The 18,708-nt window shown below is 42.1% G+C and overlaps 1 protein-coding gene across 1 annotated transcript in view; it reads right to left on the bottom strand.

Annotated features, from left to right (window-relative positions):
• The window catches only part of MROH8 (maestro heat like repeat family member 8), a 54,319-nt gene that overhangs the window by 21,502 nt on the left and 14,109 nt on the right, over positions 1-18,708 (bottom strand). Inside the window, exons 5-12 of the mRNA XM_026503457.4 lie at positions 17,829-17,908; positions 16,916-17,060; positions 13,840-13,935; positions 12,257-12,361; positions 7,426-7,561; positions 5,780-5,898; positions 4,271-4,423; positions 1,174-1,334 (exon numbers count right to left, since the gene is read on the bottom strand). Of these exons, the coding sequence (XP_026359242.3) occupies positions 1,174-1,334; positions 4,271-4,423; positions 5,780-5,898; positions 7,426-7,561; positions 12,257-12,361; positions 13,840-13,935; positions 16,916-17,060; positions 17,829-17,908 (995 nt within the window). The remainder of the gene's footprint in view (positions 1-1,173; positions 1,335-4,270; positions 4,424-5,779; positions 5,899-7,425; positions 7,562-12,256; positions 12,362-13,839; positions 13,936-16,915; positions 17,061-17,828; positions 17,909-18,708) is intronic.

The following is an 18,708-nucleotide window of genomic DNA, read 5'->3' as shown; positions in this document are numbered from 1 at the left end:
GAGTCCCATGCTCTACCGAGTGAGTCAGCCAGGTGCCCCAAAAGAATATTTAAAAAATAACTATATATGAATTCATTTTTTTCTTTGAATGGGTAAAAATCTTCCTTTATTTGATTTAGTGGTAGAGTGTCTTAAGTTCAGCTTAAACCAATCAAAATCAGCAAAAAAAACACCCCCCAAAAAATCAGCCCTATACCAAGACACTGTGAGAACCAGTCACTGAAAGTGGTTTTCAAACAGTTTAAAGCTAAGAAATCTTTTCTTCAAAAACAATAACTACCCAGAATCACAATATATAAAGCAGACAAAAAGAGATGCTACTCTGGGGCCTCTGGTTGGCTGTCGGTAGAGCATGTAACTCAATCCTGGGGTCATGAGTTGGAGCCCCACGCTGGGTGTACAGCTTCCATTTAAAAAAAGAAAAATGAGAGAGAAGACGCTCTGGTTGAAGGGGGTAGGGGCCTAGAACCTTCTCCTAATGCCTCACTGCCTTCCCCAGAAGGGATCTCCTGGAACTTCCGGGTGTCTCCAACTCTGAAAGCCACAAGTCTAAAAAAAACCACCTCGTTTGTTCTTCTACATGTTTTATTCTTATTTATGGATACATTTTTATTTTTTTGTGTGTTTATGTTTTGGTTAAATCTCTCTCAAGTACATCATAGACATCACGATATTTACCCCTAAATCACTTCAGTATTGATCTCCTAGGAATAAGAACATTTTTCTGTATAACCACATTACCATTTCATACCTAAGAAAGTTACATTAATTCAATAATCTATTACAGAGTCTATATTTAAATTTTCTCAGAATTTTCTTCTTATAATAAGCTTTTCTTTTCATCCAGGATCCAATCAAGTTCACATATTGCATTTGGTTATACCTCATTAGTGTCTTTTTATTTAGAATAGTGGGCCAGCACATTTTTTCTTTCATGACATTAACTTTTTTGAAGAGTTCAATCCAACTGTCTTATAAAATGTTCTTCATTCTGGATTTGTTGGACTGTTTCCTTAGATTTATGCATTATATTCTGACATATTGGAGTTATCTGTCTACATCTTACCTCTTCTACAAGAATATCATTAGACTTTTGAGAGCAGCCACGTTCCACAATATTGGGGGCTGTGTCACACACCCGTTTAATTCAGAGGCTGTACCAGATTCTGTTACCTGTCATATGGTACTGGATGACACAGAAGGTGGCTGATCACAATATCTGTGTACTTGGGCCTGGAGATAAACAAACTCACAGTATTTATGATTTGTTGTCGGACTCTAGGCTGGCTGATTATGGATAGCCGGGCACAGATAACTCCCATAATTTCTGGCACCTGAAGAAGGAAAACAAATCACTAAGTCCTTAATCCTGTGGGACAATGACGGTTACTGAGGATACTGTGGCTATTTCTGAAAGGTCCTGGGGGTGACAAGAATGTTTAATATTTAAAAAAGTATTATCAAAACTACTTAAGGGGCACCTGCGTGGCGCAGTCGGTTGAGCGTCCCACTCTTGATTTCGGCTCTGGTTGTGATCTCATGGGGCATGATCTCATGGGTAGTGAGAACGAGCTCCACGTCAGGTTCTGTGCTCAGCCAGAGTCCGCTAAAGAGTCTCCCTTTGTCCCTCCCCTCCCACTCTCTTGCTCTCTCTCCCCCGACCAAATAAATCTTTTATTTATTCATTCATTTACTTATTAATTTTTAAAGATTTTATTTATTTGACAGAGACAGCGAGAGAGAGAACACAAGCAGGGGGAGGGGACAGAGAGAGAGAAGCCAATTCCCAGCTGAGCAGGGAGCCCGACATGGGGCTCGATCCCAGGACCCTAGGATCATGACCTAAGCCAAGGCAGACACTTAACTGCCTGAGACACCCAGGTGCCCCAGTAAATAAATCTTTAAAAAAAAAACTACTTAAATAGATCTGTATGTATGTATACATATAAAAAACAATTTAGAAGAACGTAAAAAGAGATTAATAATGTGACTTTGACGGGATATTTATTTTTTTGCTTACAGATTTTTAAATTTCTCCTTGATGACTATATATTGTTTTTATAATAAACCAAACTAGTAAAAGTGTTGCAAGGAAGTTGGGATTTTTTCCACTCTGACTCTGAGTATGCCAGAGGAGTCCATATTTGCCTTCCACCCAGAGATGTCTACCATACTCTGGAAAAGGAAACAGGAGCCACTGGGCTTTGGTCCATTTTTCTGCTTGACCTACTCTGCCCACTCATAGACTCAGGGCTTCAAGTCTCTGTGGAAATGTCAGCCAGCTTCTCAGAGAGGCAGTCCTCAACACCCTTGTAAGAAAATGGCCCTCATTATGCCCAGTTGCCAGAAGCTGGTTTAAGCTGGCATGAGATGCAATTCTGGCCAGTGAAACATGGGAAAAAAATGTACTAGAGGCTTTTGGGAAACACTTTTCTCCCTGATTAGAGGGACAAAAGGAAGGCAACATCTCTCTTCTCTGCTGGATACAGCCTGATTTGCTCATAAAGTCTGAAACCGCTATGACCACCTCATGACTACATGAATGGGCAACATGGCAGATGGAAGAGCCCCTGGCTCTTTGATAACATTGCTGAGTTGCTGAACCAGTCCTAGAAAATACTTCCAGACTTCTTATACAGGAAGATAAATCCCTTATTTATTTTTAAAGGTTTATTTATTTGAGAGAGAGAGAGAAAGAGGTGCATGCACAGGGCTGGGGGGGGGGCAGAAGGGGAGAGGGAGAGAGAGCCTTAAGCAGAGTCCATGCCGAGTGCAGAGCCTGAAGTGGGGCCTGATCTCATGACCCTGAGATCATGACCTGAGCTGAAACCAAGAGTCAGACGCTTAACCTACTGTGCCAGCCAGGTGCCCCAGAGATAAATCCTTTAAACTTAAATTGTGTGTAAGCTTCTCGGAGTTGGTCTTTTTTATAGCTGAAAGCACTCAACTGATACAAAGGCCCATCTCACCATGTTCTCATCACATTGTTTTTTTTGCATCTTTGCTATTTTAATAGGTTAAAAAGTGGGTTTTCATCATTTTAAAATTAATTTTTATTTATTTTTATTTTTTTTAAAGATTTTATTTGACAGAGATAGAGACAGCCAGCGAGAGAGGGAACACAAGCAGGGGGAGTGGGAGAGGAAGAAGCAGGCTCCTAGCAGAGGAGCCTGATGTGGGGCTCGATCCCAGAACGCCAGGATCACGCCCTGAGCCGAAGGCAGACGCTTAACCGCTGTGCCACCCAGGCTCCCCTAAAATTAATTTTTATTTTTATTAAAGTGCAGGGGCGCCTGGGTGGCACAGCGGTTAAGCGTCTGCCTTCGGCTCAGGGCGTGATCCCGGCATTATGGGATCGAGCCCCACATCAGGCTTCTCTGCTGGGAGCCTGCTTCTTCCTCTCCCACTCCCCCTGCTTGTGTTCCCTCTCTCGCTGGCTGTCTCTCTCTCTGTCAAATAAATAAATAAAATCTTTAAAAAAAAAAAAAAGTGCAACACGTATCAATTTAAAAAGTCCAGTGGTATTTCAAGGCTCTCTCCTGCCTGAAAAGGTATGCTTTTCAGGGACTACTATTTTTATCCTTTTCATCTCTTTCAGTATGTCCTCTCATATTTCTTTTTTTTAAAGATTTTACTTATTTGACAGAGAGAGAGCGCGTGCGCAAGGGCACAAGCAGAGGGAGCAGGAGAGGGAGAAGCAGGCTCCCTGCTGAACAGGGAGCCCAACGCTGGGCTTGATCCCAGGACCCTGGGATCATGACCTGAGCTGAAGGCCGATGCTTAACGGACTGAGCCACCCAGGCACCCCTCCTCTCATATTTCTAAATGATACAATTATATTGTTATTTCTTGCTGTGTCAACTTTAGATACATTTTAATAAAATCTGTTGCTTTTAAGCTTACTAAATTTGCCTCCTTCAAGGATTATGTCCTTGATTTTTTAAAGTTTGACACCTTTAATTAATCTGGATGAGGATCTAAATTGAAGTTACCATTCTCATAAGTGCTAATTATATCTTCCCCCCAAACTATGCTGTTCTGGAAAATATGGAGCACACCTTGGATTTTAAAACTATCTATCCCTAGTTGCACACACGGTGGCTGTTTATTACATGCTTGTTGAATGGAAGTCCACTAACCCATGGACCCTGGGCCTGTTCAGTTGTTACTCTCTGCTGAACAGGAGCAGCAGAAGAGACCTCAACAGCTGCTGGAGGGGAGAGGTTCTGTGGATATTTCAAACCCAGGAAATGGCTACTGAGCTTTTTACCTTCTCAAATCGTGACTCTGCATTTTTCACCAACGTTACCAGCAATTCTCCTGCTGACTGCTGGGTGCAGGGATGTTTCAGATTTTCCAGGCTATCCAATGTAGTCATTACAAACTGGCAGAGCTCATTTGAATTGAGAAAAACTTCGAAGACCTGAAATGATTCAGGGAATATGGATTTTCAAGAGACTTAGTATGATAGACCCTGAATAAGGAATATTATCTTATTTTGTTATATTAATCAGAGAGGCATACAAATATGTACAAGGCTGTTTATTTCAGTCTTGTTTACGAAAGTAAAAAACTAGAAGCAACACAAATGCCCACGAGGGTCTGTGCATGACTTTTTACAGTTCTGATTTTTAGAAAGAGGTTTCATTACTGAGATCCTCAGAAAGAGTCACACTTTTATAGAAACAGAACTAAAGGAAAGGCCTTAGTACTCTATAGCTCAAAGGCCCCAGCCATACCTAAAATACCTTGGCTGGAGACAATATATTAAAAAAATGTTTCATTCTGCTTCTCGTTGTACTTGGCAGTGTATGAGGTCCTTCACATGATTATAACAGGTATAATCCACTGGGCACTTACTGTATGACAGGCACTAAGCAAAGCATTTTCCATAAACCCGTACAACCCAATTTTTACAGATCCTTTGTACAGATGAAGAAACAGACGCACAGAGAATTTAAACTGCCTGACACCTTAGATGCTACTTGAGTAATCTTTCTTCCCCCATCCCCAAACAGAGTGCTGGGTACCTAGTAGATGCTTAAATATTTGTTGAATGATGAATACATATATTAATTAAAAAGTGTATGGCTTGTTGGGTCCTTTGTTTTTGTTTGTTTGTTTGTTTAAGCAGTTTCTTTTTGGACAAGAGTTTACACTTGCAAGAGGCTAAGGTTAGGAGAGCACTCAATGGGAGCAGAGCTTGTCTGGAGATATCCAAACAGTGATACTGGGCCCACTGACAGGCTGACCTAAACCATTAAACTAATAGGGCAGAGTGTATAAAAGCCACAACCATGGTGTCTCATCTCCAAACTATGGAACGTTTAGAGAGCAAATTCTCTGGGCAATCTTATATGTTTAGTTTTATAAGAGATTGCAAGAACTTGGGGCGCCTGGGTGGCTCAGTCGTTAAGCATCCGCCTTCGGCTCAGGGCGTGATCCCAGGGTCCTGGGATCGAGCCCCGCATCGGGCTCCCTATTCTGCTGGGAGCCTGCTTCTTCCTCTCCCACTCCCCCTGCTTATGTTCTCTCTCTCGCTGGCTGTCTTTCTCTCTGTCAAATAAATAAATAAAATCCTTAAAAAAAGAAAGAAAGAAAGGAAGAAAGAAAGAAAGAAAGAAAGAAAAAAAGAAAGAAAGAAAAGAAATTGCAAGAACTTTCCCCAAAGCCGTTTTACCAATTTACATTTTCATGACAAAATGTATGAGACTTCTGGTTATTTCCCATTCTCTCCAACATTTCAAGTTGTCTTTATAATTTTAGTCATTCTGATTACCTGGGCAATTTTGAAGGGACAACTGTAGAACCGTTTAATATTGTAGAGTTCTAGGAGTTCTCGACACTTTTTCATTGCTCTTCTCAAGCTTGGGTGATTTTTCTTGTCATAACTGATACCTGAGAAGAAAACATGAAATATTAATGCTTTCTGGCTTATTTTTTTTTTTCTTGATTTTGCAAGTCTGGTCAATCCCCAGGTTGAGGTGAATCCTAAGATCCCATTCCTCTTATCTTCCTCACTTGGATAAAAACGCCTGGGGGACGGAATGTGTGCTAATCTGAAGGCTGATTTTTTCCCCCTCTGTTGTCAAACAATATATAAAAAAGGCTGAAAGAAGAAGAAAAGAGCTTTTTGTAAGAACAGAACTTTTGAATGATTTGGAAGTACAACCATGCCAAGCCATTCCGTCATTGGTGAGGACTTTTGAGGGGTTTCCTAATGAAGCTTAGGTCCCCATAAAACAATCATACAATTTTGCAGTGTCTGATAATTCTGATACCAGAACTCTTTCTGTGTCTAGTTTAGCTGATTAATGAGTCTGCCAATACTCCCTCACAGTGCTTTGTTTTCATGTTGTGTTATAACTCATGTTTGTTGGAGATTTATTTATGGGGAGTCTTTGAGTGCTTGGTTGAGGATATTGTCTCCAACTGGAAAATAAACTCTTTGGGGGAAGGGGCTTCATCTGTCTTGTTCACCAAGGTACCCCTGGGACAGTAGTGCTTCATAAATATTTGTTGAATGAATAATCAGTTGTATTTCCTTGGCTATACATCTTGGTAGACATTTCTCATACTCAGAGCTGCCCAGAGATGCGATGGCCACTTCGGGAACACAGAGCTTCCTTTTCCTTGGGATGAAGAAGCCCAGGCAGGACAACTACTTGGTGGGGGTAGACCAGACTGAGACTCAAACGCTGGCGGGACGCTAGGCTAGATATCTTCTAAAGTCTCTCTTACTTGGGAGGGGGGGCAGTGATTCATTCCTTGACCACAGTGGCCCTCTTCCTATTTTTCAAACTCCTCAAGTTCATACCTTCTGTTCCCTCTGCTCAATATGCTCTTCTTACATGGTCACCTGGCTCATGTTTCTTATGTTTCAGTTTATCTTCAGAGAGGCCTTTTCTGAACCCCACACCTAGACGGGATTCTTCCTCATGGCCCCTGAGATTCCCCTTTAGGACTTATCTTTGTTTATAATGACAGAGTTATTTGTTGACTCATTGATTGTTTGATTTCCCCACTAGACTACGTGTCATGTAAAGATTGGACCGCTTGTGTTCTGGTTACTATTAGGTCCTGAGTAAGCACTCAGAAAACATTTGCGGGATAAAGAAATAAATGAAGGCCCAAATGATGGCAAGAACTTCTTCCACTTCTGACCAAACCAGTCACTCCAGTTTGTCCACAGGGCCACTTGCTTAGCTGCTCCAACTCCGTGGCCATGCAGATGGCCAACACTGATGGGTCTGATCTAGTGTTCTGATTCTGATTATTGAGTCAGTGTTGCTTCCTCTCTGCCTGTGGATGATGTACCGTAAAAAGTCCTTCTAGAAGGTGGGGAATGAGGGCACCAGGAGCACTGGTGCTTGCACGGCGCTAGAGGATTGACTGGGGGCCTCGCCGCCTTCAGTAGTGCCTTACACTTCAGCCTCAGGGTGATATGCAGCAGGTAGTGTGTGCCCTCTGCAGCCTCCTCGGCCACATCCTTCACTGGGTCCCCACACAGTAGGGCCATCAGGGCCACTAGGTGCCCAAGCTTTTGGAATCGCAGTGGAAGCTAGTTAGGAAGAAAAAGAAAAATGCCGTTAGCATTCTATAGTGCATTTTATGCCTTAGATTTGAGTTCTTGAGAAGTAATTCCACATCTAGCCCCTACTCAGGAAAGTGCAAGTGTCGCATTTAGCCCCTGGATCTCTTTAGGGTAAACATTTAACGTATGTAGATACGCTATGTCCATCAGGTATTAGATAGGACAAAGTCTCACTTAAATCGGCAATCCGAAAAATGAAAAAGCTTTATAAAGATGTTCATTCTAAAAGGATTAAATTCTACTTTAAAAAACCCCATAAAACACTAATTTCTTATTTAAATTGATGACCTTCCCATACATTCAAAATGGAACAAAAAAGCTAAAACCTATTATTTCTATTAACATTGTTTTTAAATGATTTTTCAAATGTTAGAAGCATGATATAAAGTGTCCTTATCTGCTCAGACTTAAGGAAGAACATTTTAAAGTGGTGTTGTACAGGAAATGATTATGTTTCGATTTTGTACTAGTTAAAAAGTGCTAAATATAACTACGTGAAATTATTATTTACAGACTGGTGACAAGGGCTGATGATAGGATCCAGTTGGTCTGTGACTTCCAGACACCCTCAAACATAGAGTACTTCTAAACTCAAGTCCAGCCAGAAGCTATTTGCTAACATGTCAGAGTAATCTGTATTTTTACATGTGATTTCTACTTTAATAGATCTGTTTTAAAATAAAACACATTTTTATAAAAATGAAAAAAAAAAAGGGGGACCTGGGAGGCTCACTCAGTTAAGTGTCTACCTTTGGCTCAGGTCATGATCCAGGGTCCTGGGATCGAGCCCCATGTAGGGCTCTCTGCTTAGCGGGGAGGCTGCTTCTCCCTCTCCCTCTGTCCCTCCCCTCACTCATTCTCTCTCTCTCTCTCAAATAAATAAATAAAATCTTTTAAAAAAATGAAAAAAAAAAGATGTTCATAGTAGTACTGTTTTTAAAGACACATATTGGAAATAATTACCCAATAGTAAACAGAACTATGGTACAATCACTCTATGAATATAGCCATTAGGAATCAAGTATCCTGGGGCGCCTGGGATGGCTCACTCAGTTAAGTGTCTGCCTTTGGCTCAGGTCATGATCCAGGATCCTGGGATCGAGCCCCATGTAGGGTTCTCTGCTTAGCGGGGAGGCTGCTTCTCCCTCTCCCTCACTCATTCTCTCTCTCTCAAATAAAATAAATAAAATCTTTAAAAAATTGAAAAAAAATAAAGATGTTCAGAGTAGTACTGTTTTTAAAGACCACATATTGGAAATAATTACCCAATAGTAAACAGAACTATGGTACAACCACTCTATGTATATAGCCATTAGGAATCAAGTATCCTGGGGTGCCTGGGATGGTTCAGTTGTTAAGCATCTGCCTTCGGCTCAGGGTGTGATCCCGGAGTCCTGGGATCGGGCCCCGCATCAGGCTCCTCCACTGGGAGCCTGCTTCTTCCTCTCCCACTCCCCCTGCTCCTGTTCCCTCTCTCGCTGGCTGTCTCTCTCTGTGTCAAATAAATAAATAGAATCTTAAAAAAAAAAAAAAAAGGAATCAAGTATCCTAGGAATTTATAAAAAGGTGGGAAAATGTGCTAGTCTGCTAAGTGAAAAAGTTGGATGCAAAGTTGAAATGCACCATTTAATACAATTTAAAAAATTTATTTATTGATATTTTGCCTTATTATGGGAAAAAAAATATAATTTAAAATAAATAGGGAAAAAAGTAAATTAAAAAAAGTAAGGTAACAAAGACAAATTAGAAAATGAAGGTAGCAAAGATAAATGTTATGAATTTGGTTAGCATGCAGAATGCATAATCATTTGCTCATGGCAGGCTCTGAACTTTCTCAGGGCTAATGTGGAGGTACACACAATGTCCCATACACTACGAGTCACACTGCCTATCAGATAAGCAGCAAATACCCATGTAGAGGAAGCACAACTGTTCCTGGGACTTGAAGCAAAGAGAAATTTCTTCGTGGCTCTTTAGAATAATGGACTGAGACACTGTGAACAGCAGTCACAATTTACAGTCAACACAGCAACACCTACACAAAGCTGTGTGATATCTTCCATTCACTGATATAACCATTCATCCCGTCAACAGATACTGAGTGTCATTTATGAACCGGGAATGGGTTATAAGAATGACACTTCTGGCTGCGGCACTGTGACTGGCAGTGGGGATACAAGCTGTGAACAACAGACAACATCCCTGGTCATGGAGGTGATAGCCTAGTTGGAGGAACATAAAATAGCAAAGAAATAAAATTTATTATAATATTAAATGGTCATAAATACTGTGGTGAAAAAAGAATGCATGGAAAAAAGACAGGAATTGCTGTTTCAGAATAACGAGGGAAGACCTCACTAATGTGGAAATGAGGGATTGGGCCACGTGGAGATCTGGGAGACAAGCATTCCAGGCAGAGAGAATAGCAAGAGCAAAGAGAAAGGAGTGTGTTTGGTGTTTCTGAGGAACAAGTAGGTCAGATTGGCTGGAGTAAACAAGAGCAAAAGAAATCAGAGGCAGATGAGGTAGACGGTATGGCAACTTAGAGAATACTGTGAGGATTTTGGATTTTTTTCTGTGTAAGATGGGAAGCCTTTGGAGAGTTCTGAACAGAGAAGGGACATGAGCTGACTCACATTTATTGAATCTGCTGTGTGACATATTCTGTCCTGGGCACTGGGGATGTTAGCACGAACAGGACAAGCATAATCACCAACAGAATTTACATGGTCTGAGAGAAAAACAGACAATAGATCAATAAAGAAACAATCAAACAAGATAACCTCTGATCCTAAGAAGTCCTAGGAAGGAAAGAGAGTGATGAGACAGCATGTAAACCCAGATCTCTTTGTAAGCAAAGGCCTTTTTGAGGTGGAAGCATTTGAACTAAGCACTAAAGAATGAGGAGGAATTAGCTATGTGAAGGGTTGGGGAAGGTCATGCCAAGTAGAGGAAGTAGTAAGTACAAAGGCCACAAGGCAGGAAGAGCTTTATATGGTAAGGAATAGAAAGGAGACCAGAGTCGCTGAAGCACGTGAGGGAGTGCAAGGAGGCAGGCAGGAACCAGATCGTACAAGACTTCGTAATCTAGGAACAGCTGGAAATCGTTGGAGCAAAAGAGTGCCATGGGTTTCAAGATGATGACTCTGGCCACATGTGGAAAACTAGAAGGAACTAAGGTGCACACTCTCAGAAGGAATAAATATAATTGTGAACACTGGCTATCTCCGGATGATAACAACAACTCCATTAAGTTGATTTAAGAAAAGCTATGGACCTTCCAGAAAACTCCAGAAGACTACATCACACAAAATTCTGCCTACAGCTTTCTAGATGTTCACAGACTCCAATGGCCCCTAGGTTTAGCACCCTTATATTAGCAGTTCTCCTTAGGAAGAAAACTCCAAGGAAGATCTTCAGGGCCTAGGGAGACATTGTGTATAAGAGGGAGATACATGAAACTCTTTAGTCTGAGGCAACATTAGAGGTGGAAGAATGTAGAAGGAAGAACAATGTGATGACAGATAATAGGGTAGTCAGTGATGGCTAGAAGTTACTTGTTTTCTTTTCTTTTTTTTTTTTTAAAGATTTTATTTATTTATTCGACAGAGATAGAGACAGCCAGCGAGAGAGGGAACACAAGCAGGGGGAGTGGGAGAGGAAGAAGCAGGCTCACAGTGGAGGAGCCTGATGTGGGGCTCGATCCCAGAACGCCGGGATCACGCCCTGAGCCGCAGGCAGACGCCCAACTGCTGTGCCACCCAGGCGCCCCAAGAAGTTACTTGTTTTCATTGACTAAAGAGAGAAAAAAGGAAGTAGCATCGTTTGAGGGACTGAACTTACTTCAGTAAGGACGTGGAAAGTCTGGATGTATTTCCAATGGGAGAAATAAGAAAGCTGGTAGGATGCCCTCCTTTTAATAAGCATGACTGTTAGAATATTCATATCAAGGACCAATTCTCTAAGGAAAATTAGCATTAGGACCTAGAATTCCTACCCCACCAACTTCTCTTCTAATTCCTGGGCCTTACTTTGCAGATTGGAGAAATGATAGCCGGAGAACAGAAGAAGCTCTAGTGCCTGGAAGATCTACTAGGAAAGAGGAAAGAGATTCACAGACGAAGAAAGGAACAGATCCAGGAAGGAGGATCTTAGTTTTGAGGAACTCTTTTCAGAAGGGATGGGGAAGCATTCGGAAGAACTGAGAAGCAAGAGAGTGAAAGGGACAAATGAGAGGATTTAAAAAGAGGAGCCATTGAACCTCTCTCTGTGAGATGCTGGGAAATATTTAAATTGATTTACTTACATTTGGTGCTGGACTTTATTACTTTACATACAACACTGCACAGAGTCTAAGCCACTGTGGACCCTCAGATATTTTCAGGTCATATTTATTCATTCATTCATTCGAAAATATTTTACTATATCGTTATGTTCCAGCTCTTGTGCTAAGCAACAGGGAGGCAAGATTAATAAACATAGGACCTAGCCTTAAACGGCTCAAATTTTAGAGGGGCCGACATGTGAATAATGCTAAGTGCTATGGTATTACATGGGGCACCAGCTGAATCGCCGGTTTGGGGAGTCATAAATTGGAGGGGAAATAGGCAGTAATAGGATGGCTCTGGATCCTTCATCCTGTGTGACTGAAGGGCTGCTTACCTTCAGGCTGAGATGTCTGGATAAGCACTTTAGAACTTGAGCCATGCTGGCTGTGGCCCGTGCCCGCTCATGGTCTTCGGTTGATTGTAACCAGGGGTCCATTTGCTATGAAAAATAAAGGAAACCTAAATGATTCACCAGGAAGGTTTGGGATAACACCTTTATTCTGCTTTGAACAAAATGTGGACAGAGAAGGTCCACAGGTCACCACTATATCTGAAAATGTCTTCCTAAATGATAAGCCAGTTTGGGGTGGAAATGAAAGTGGTGGGAAGGCAACTAAGGCATAAAGATTTGGAATCAGGTGGGCTGGTTTCTACAGAGGCTTATTTTCTAGACTTGTTTTCCCTTCATCCTACTTTCTTCAATTATTTATCCTATTCTCCTATATGTTTCTAGCCTTCTAAAATCTGCTTTGGAGGGAAAGAAAACCAATGTCGTGCTATTAAAGAACTCTGAGGATGGAGAAACTGCATCTGCCTGTAACAGTCAGGGAAGAATTCCTGGAGAAGATAACATTCACGAGTAGGAGCTTCATGAAGAAGGTGACATTTCATGGCCCCATGTGGCCCAAAAAAAAAAAAAAAGTGGCATTTTGGGTAGAAGTAACAGCTTGAATTAAGCTGCCAACACAGTAAAGTACAAGGCACAACTGGATAAAGGGGAGAAACCCAATCTGGCTGGAGTGTTGATGTACAAATAGAAGAGGAATGAGAAATAATGTTAAGGTCAGTGAACACAGCAAAGATAAATGTCCGTCTACACTTAGGCAGAGATGATTAAGAATAGTTTAAAGGGTTATTCCTTTCTGGGATATCTGCATCTTAAAAAGAGGCAAGAGAATAAGATGATTGAACTGCAGTGAATGCACTCCAATGAATAAATCTCTAATGACAGAATGGCATACGTTGGAATGGGTACAGGTAGGGACAGGTGGTTATTAACGACCTTGAATCCTGCCTGGTAGGCACCTGCCTATTTACTCACTCTTGAAGTGACTCTCTTCTCTGGTCACTGACTGAAACCCTTCTATGACAGTAAGCAATAGGAATTTAAGGAACAATAACAGCAACCATTAAACCACTTATTGTAGGCCATTTATTCAATACTCACCATAATTATTATCTCAGTTTAAAAGTGAAGAAATAAAAGAGATTACATTCTTTGCTGAATTTATAACCGATAAATGGCACAGAGTCAGAATTTGAAGCCAAGTCTGATGCAAAATTGATGGCTGATACTCTTAACTACTATGCTCTTCTTTTTTTAAAGATATATTTATTTATTGTAGAGAGAGAGAGAGAGAGAGAAGTATGTGCAAGTGCAGGGAGGGGCAGAAGGAGAGGGAGAGAATCTCAAGCAGATTCCCCACTGAGTGTGGAGTCCAACACAGGGCTCGATCTCACAACCCTGAGATCTTCACTTGAGCTGAAATCAAGAGTCAGACACTTAACCAACTGTGCCACCCAGGGTTACTCTTAAAACTTATCCGATCTCTTAAAACTTAATCCTTCCACATTTTCTTCTTCCACTTTCACCAGTTAATAGAAATAGTTTCCCCTTCTCTCTGATATCCTATTTACCTTAAAAATGGTGTCAAGATTTTCCAAATGTGGATCTTTTACTACGAAACTCTGCAGCATCTCAGAGAACGCTTGAAACGTCTGCCTGTAGAGACACTGAAAAGGCACAGGATCGGTGATGCCGCCCACCCCATCCCCACCATGAAGCTCCTCAACACTGTACACTTTTTTGCTTCTATACAGAAGTTTATTTTTTCTTCTTTCCAATTTTTTTTAAAGGTTTTATTTATTTCTTTGAGAGAGAGAGAGAGCAGACGAGTGGGGTGAAGGGCAGAGGGAGAAGCAGACTCCCTGCTGAGCAGGGAACCTGATGCGGGACTCAATCCCAGGACCCTGGGATCATGACCTAAGCCAAAGGCAGATGATTAACCGATTGAACCACCCAGGCGCCCCTCTTCTTTCCAAGTTTTTATTTAAATTCCTGTTAGTTAGGGGCGCCTGGGTGGCTCAGTCGGTTAAGCGTCTGCCTTCAGTTCACGTCATGATCCCAGAATCCTGGGATCGAGTCCCATATTGGGGTCTCTGCTCCTCGGGGAACCTGCTTCTCCCTCTGCCTGCTGCTCTGCCTACTTGTGCTCTCTCTCTGTCAAATAAATAAGTAAACTCTTTTTTTTTTTTTAAGATTTTATTTATTCATTCATTCGACAGAGATAGAGACAGCCAGCGAGAGAGGGAACACAAGCAGGGGGAGTGGGAGAGGAAGAAGCAGGCTCATAGCAGAAGAGCCTGATGTGGGGCTCGATCCCACAACACCGGGATCACGCCCTGAGCCGAAGGCAGACGCTCAACCACTGTGCCACCCAGGCACCCCAAATAAGTAAAATCTTAAAAAAAAAATAAAAAGCAAACAAAAAAATCAGATGTTTAAAAAAAAAATTCCTGTTAGTTAACAGAGTGTAATATTAGCTTCAGGTGTAGAATTTGGTGATTCATCACTTATATACAACACCTGCTGCTCTATAGTTAAGCATCTGTTTCTTGGTTTTCCTCTCTCTCCCCACCATGTTCCTTCGTTTTGTTTCTTAAATTCCATGTAAGAGTGAAATCATATGGTATTTGTCTTTCTTTGCCTGGCTTATTTCACTTAGCATAATACTCTCTAGCCCGAGCCACATCTTTGCAAATGGCAAGATGTCATTCTTTTTTATGGCCGAGTAATATTCCAGTGTGTGTGTGTGTGTGTGTGTGTGTGTGTGTGTGTGTGTGTGTGTACACTTCTTTATCCATTCATCAGTCAACAAACATTTGGGCTCTTTCCATAATCTGGCTGTTGGTGATAATGTGGCTATAAATATCAGGGTGGATATTTCCCTTTGACTTAGTATTTTTGTTTCCTTTGGGTAAATACCTAGTACTACAATTGCTGGATCACAGGGTAGCTCTATTTTTAAGTTTTTGAGGAACCTCCATACCGTTTTCCAGAGTGGCTGCACCAGTTTGCATTCCCGCCAACTACAATGTACCCTTTTAAGGCTCTTATCTTGAGATTTTACTCAAAGGCACAGAACCAGTGTAAAAGTACCGGTAGGCAGTTTGTGAGCTGAGGTGAAACAATATATTCATTTTCTTTAAGATTTTATTTTTAAGTAATCTCTACACTCTACACCCAATGTGGGGCTCGAACTTACAACCCGGAGATCAAGAGTCCCATGTACCACCAACTGAGCCAGCCAGGTGCCCCACAATACATTCATTTTAAACGGATATCTCAGCATTACTGGGAACACAGTTAACTGATTCTAACTACATTTGGGAAGTTAGTTAGGGTCATCAAGATAGTTTTAAACTTTGACCTGACTTTCTGACACCTTGAAACAAAGGGTAATAAAGTCCCCTTTGGCAACTGCTTTACTAATCAGTTTCCTGGCCACAGAAGCCAATCAAGGCCTTTGCATTTCCTCTTCTCTGCCTGAAAGCTTCTCCTCCAGAGACATCCATCTCCTCTTTTCAACTGTCACCTCATCAGGAAGACTTTCCCCCGACCACTCTATGTAAAACAGCCCCTGTGCCTCCCAACCACAGTACTCTTTATCCTCCTCTTTCCCTGTTCAATTTTTTTTTTTTAAGATTTTTTTATTTGAGAGAGAGAGAAGGGGAAAGTATACCTGCGAGCAGGCGGAGAGGCGGAGAGGCAGAGGGAGGCGGGGGAGAGAATCTCAAGCAGACTTCACGATAAGCCGGAGCCTGACGCAGGGCTGGATCCCAGGACCCTGAGATCATGACCTGAGCCGCAATTAAGAGCCAGATGCTTAACCAACTGAGCCACCCAGGCGCCCCTGTTCTATTTTTTTCCTTGCACTTATTACCACCTGATATATTTATCAGCGGTTTGTAGCTCTTCACTAGGGAATAAGGTCCCCAGAAGAGAGAGTGTACTGGTATTTCTGTCTCCTCTCATAATGCTTAGCATGTGGTAACTCCAAATATCTGCTAAGTATACGAAGACTTTCACCTTATTTTAAAGCCAAAGGCAAGGAAAGAAGGAATGAAGGGAAAAGGAAAACAAAAAAAGAGAGGGGGCACCTGGGTGGCTCAGTTGGTTTAAGCATCTGACTCTTGATTTTGGCTCAGGTCATGATCACAGGGTCGTGGGATGGAGCCTCATGTCTGGCTCAGTACAGAGTCTGCTTGTCCCTCTTCTGCCCCTTCCCCCGCTTGTGCGCTTGTGCATTCTCTCTCTCTCTCAAATAAATAAAAATCTTAAAAAAAAACCACAAAAAACAAAGAGGGGCGCCTGGGTGGCACAGTTGATTAAGCATCCGACTCTTGGTTTCAGCTCAGGTTGTGATCTCACAGTTGTGAGATTGAGCCCTGCATCAGGCTCCGTGCTCAGCCCAGAGTCTGCTTGAAATTCTCTCTCCCTCTCATGCTCTCTCTTTCTCTCTTAAAGAAAGAAAGAAAGAAAAGAAAAAATAAAGGGGGGGGGAAGCTATTTAATTTAAAGGCTTATTTTATTCACCAGACTTGGCTGAAATGATTTTTGGCTAGTTCCAAAAAATTAAATGCACTCTCAAAGGGCCATGACCAGCTGACCCTGTGGATGGCAAGTTATTAAACCAAAGCAGGAGTTAGTTACCTCTGTGTTGTAGGGCCCACTTGGCATGATTTCCTGCAGCTGGATAAGAGCTGTTACAGAGGGCAGAGTGATTATACTTTTTGTAATAAGACTGAACAAATCAGCTCGATCTTCAGAGCCAAATAGCAAGTGGACATCTTGGTAACTAAGAAAAGATAGTTTAGGAATAGTAAGCTAGGAAGAGTTTGAGTTGACATTGGTAAGCAGGGGTCGGACTAACCTAAGAGGAAAGGGTGAACTAATTGGTGTATAATTCTGATGGAAGACACAAAAGGCAAGCTTGTTAGCCTGTTTAGACAAATCTCACAAAAGGCTGGAGGAAGAGTTTCAGGGCTTGGGGCCTCCGTCCTTCTTCCCTGTCCCTCCCACCTTCCCAAGAGGTTACTGGAACGATATCCTTTCAGGGTTTCCTCCAGTTCAACCATGGAGGAAAGCCTGCTATCGTCTAACATGTAAACCATGATTTTCCAAAGGATGTTCTGCTGAATGTTTGTTAGTTTGGGGAATGGTGGATTGAACCAAATTTAAAAACTTTTTAACTACAGGATTTCTTGGGCCCGTTAATAAGTTAGCGTGCCATACAAATCTCCAAGAGAGATAAACAGCAGGCAGCCCTTCCAAATTTCTTGGACTGTGGAACTCTACTGTCATAAAGCACATAGGAGAGTAACTTTCCACTGATTATACTGTGGACAAAACTGAACTCCAAAGGGGTCCCAATAAGGTCTTTCAGATACAACGGTAGCATATATGAAATCAAATTTCTTACACAGGAAACATGGATTTGGCTTCCCCTTCCCTGTATATATAGTTTGCAAAAGTTAAAAATATGGAACACGTCCATTCGCTCTGGTATTGGCCCTGACTGAGAAGGCAGGACATGTGTAGGGGGCGGGGGGCATGCGGGTGTCACCTGAGGTCAGTGATGGTGACAAAAACCTCCTGGTGCATAGAGCTGAAGAGAGAATGCACAGGCTCCTCTTCTACCAGCATCTGCAATGAGAGGGCAAGAGCTTTAAAACAGAGTCGAGAACGTGCCAAGTCCTTGGGCCAGACGATCAGAGATGTAGGAGGCCTGTGAGAACCACAGCAGGGACCTGATCAGGTCCTGCTCTTGGCTCCACAGGACTGGCAGCAGGACAGTGGCCAGGACAGGAGTTCATGAGGCCCCACGCTGCCTCTTACTAGCTGTTTGAACCTACACAAGTTATTTACCCTCCCTGTACCTCAGTTTCCTCATTGTAAAATGAGGCAACCGTACAGTTTACCATCACAGGGCAATTGTGAGCACTCATGAGCTAATTCCTAATTCTTAGTAGCCCTTGAGAACTGTTAGTGTTTGTTACCTGTTATTTTTACTACTTGTGATTATTTCCAGTTTAGGCATCCTAGCCCCTCTTTCTACCAAACAGCAATCTCTACGATAGTGCCTAATATTATAATGTGACTTGTCCTAGAAAAGAAACAGCTTTCCAAATTCCAAATTGGCAGAGTTTGGAAAGCTGCCTTGTTTTGCTGGAAACATCTGCAGAGTGACAGAGAGGAGAAAACAGAGGCTCTGGAGCTAGACAGCACCTGGGTTTGGGCACTGGCTCTGCCACTCCCTCCCTGTGTGACCCGGGATATAGTATTTAACTTTCCTGTGCCCGGGTTTCCTGATCTGTGTGAAGGAAAAGAGATAAATCTCAGGGAGCTGATATAAAGAGCAAACGTGAATGGTTGTAGTGGAAGCCTTCCTGGGCTGCCTATCCAGCCTCTCTGGAAAATGCGTCTGGGTCACAGAATTGGCACCT

The sequence above is a fragment of the Ursus arctos genome, unplaced genomic scaffold, assembly GCF_023065955.2.
Source record: "Ursus arctos isolate Adak ecotype North America unplaced genomic scaffold, UrsArc2.0 scaffold_16, whole genome shotgun sequence".
Lineage (NCBI taxonomy): Eukaryota > Metazoa > Chordata > Mammalia > Carnivora > Ursidae > Ursus > Ursus arctos.
The sequence above is the reverse complement of the archived record's forward strand: the minus strand, read 5'-3'. Positions and strand labels throughout refer to the sequence as shown.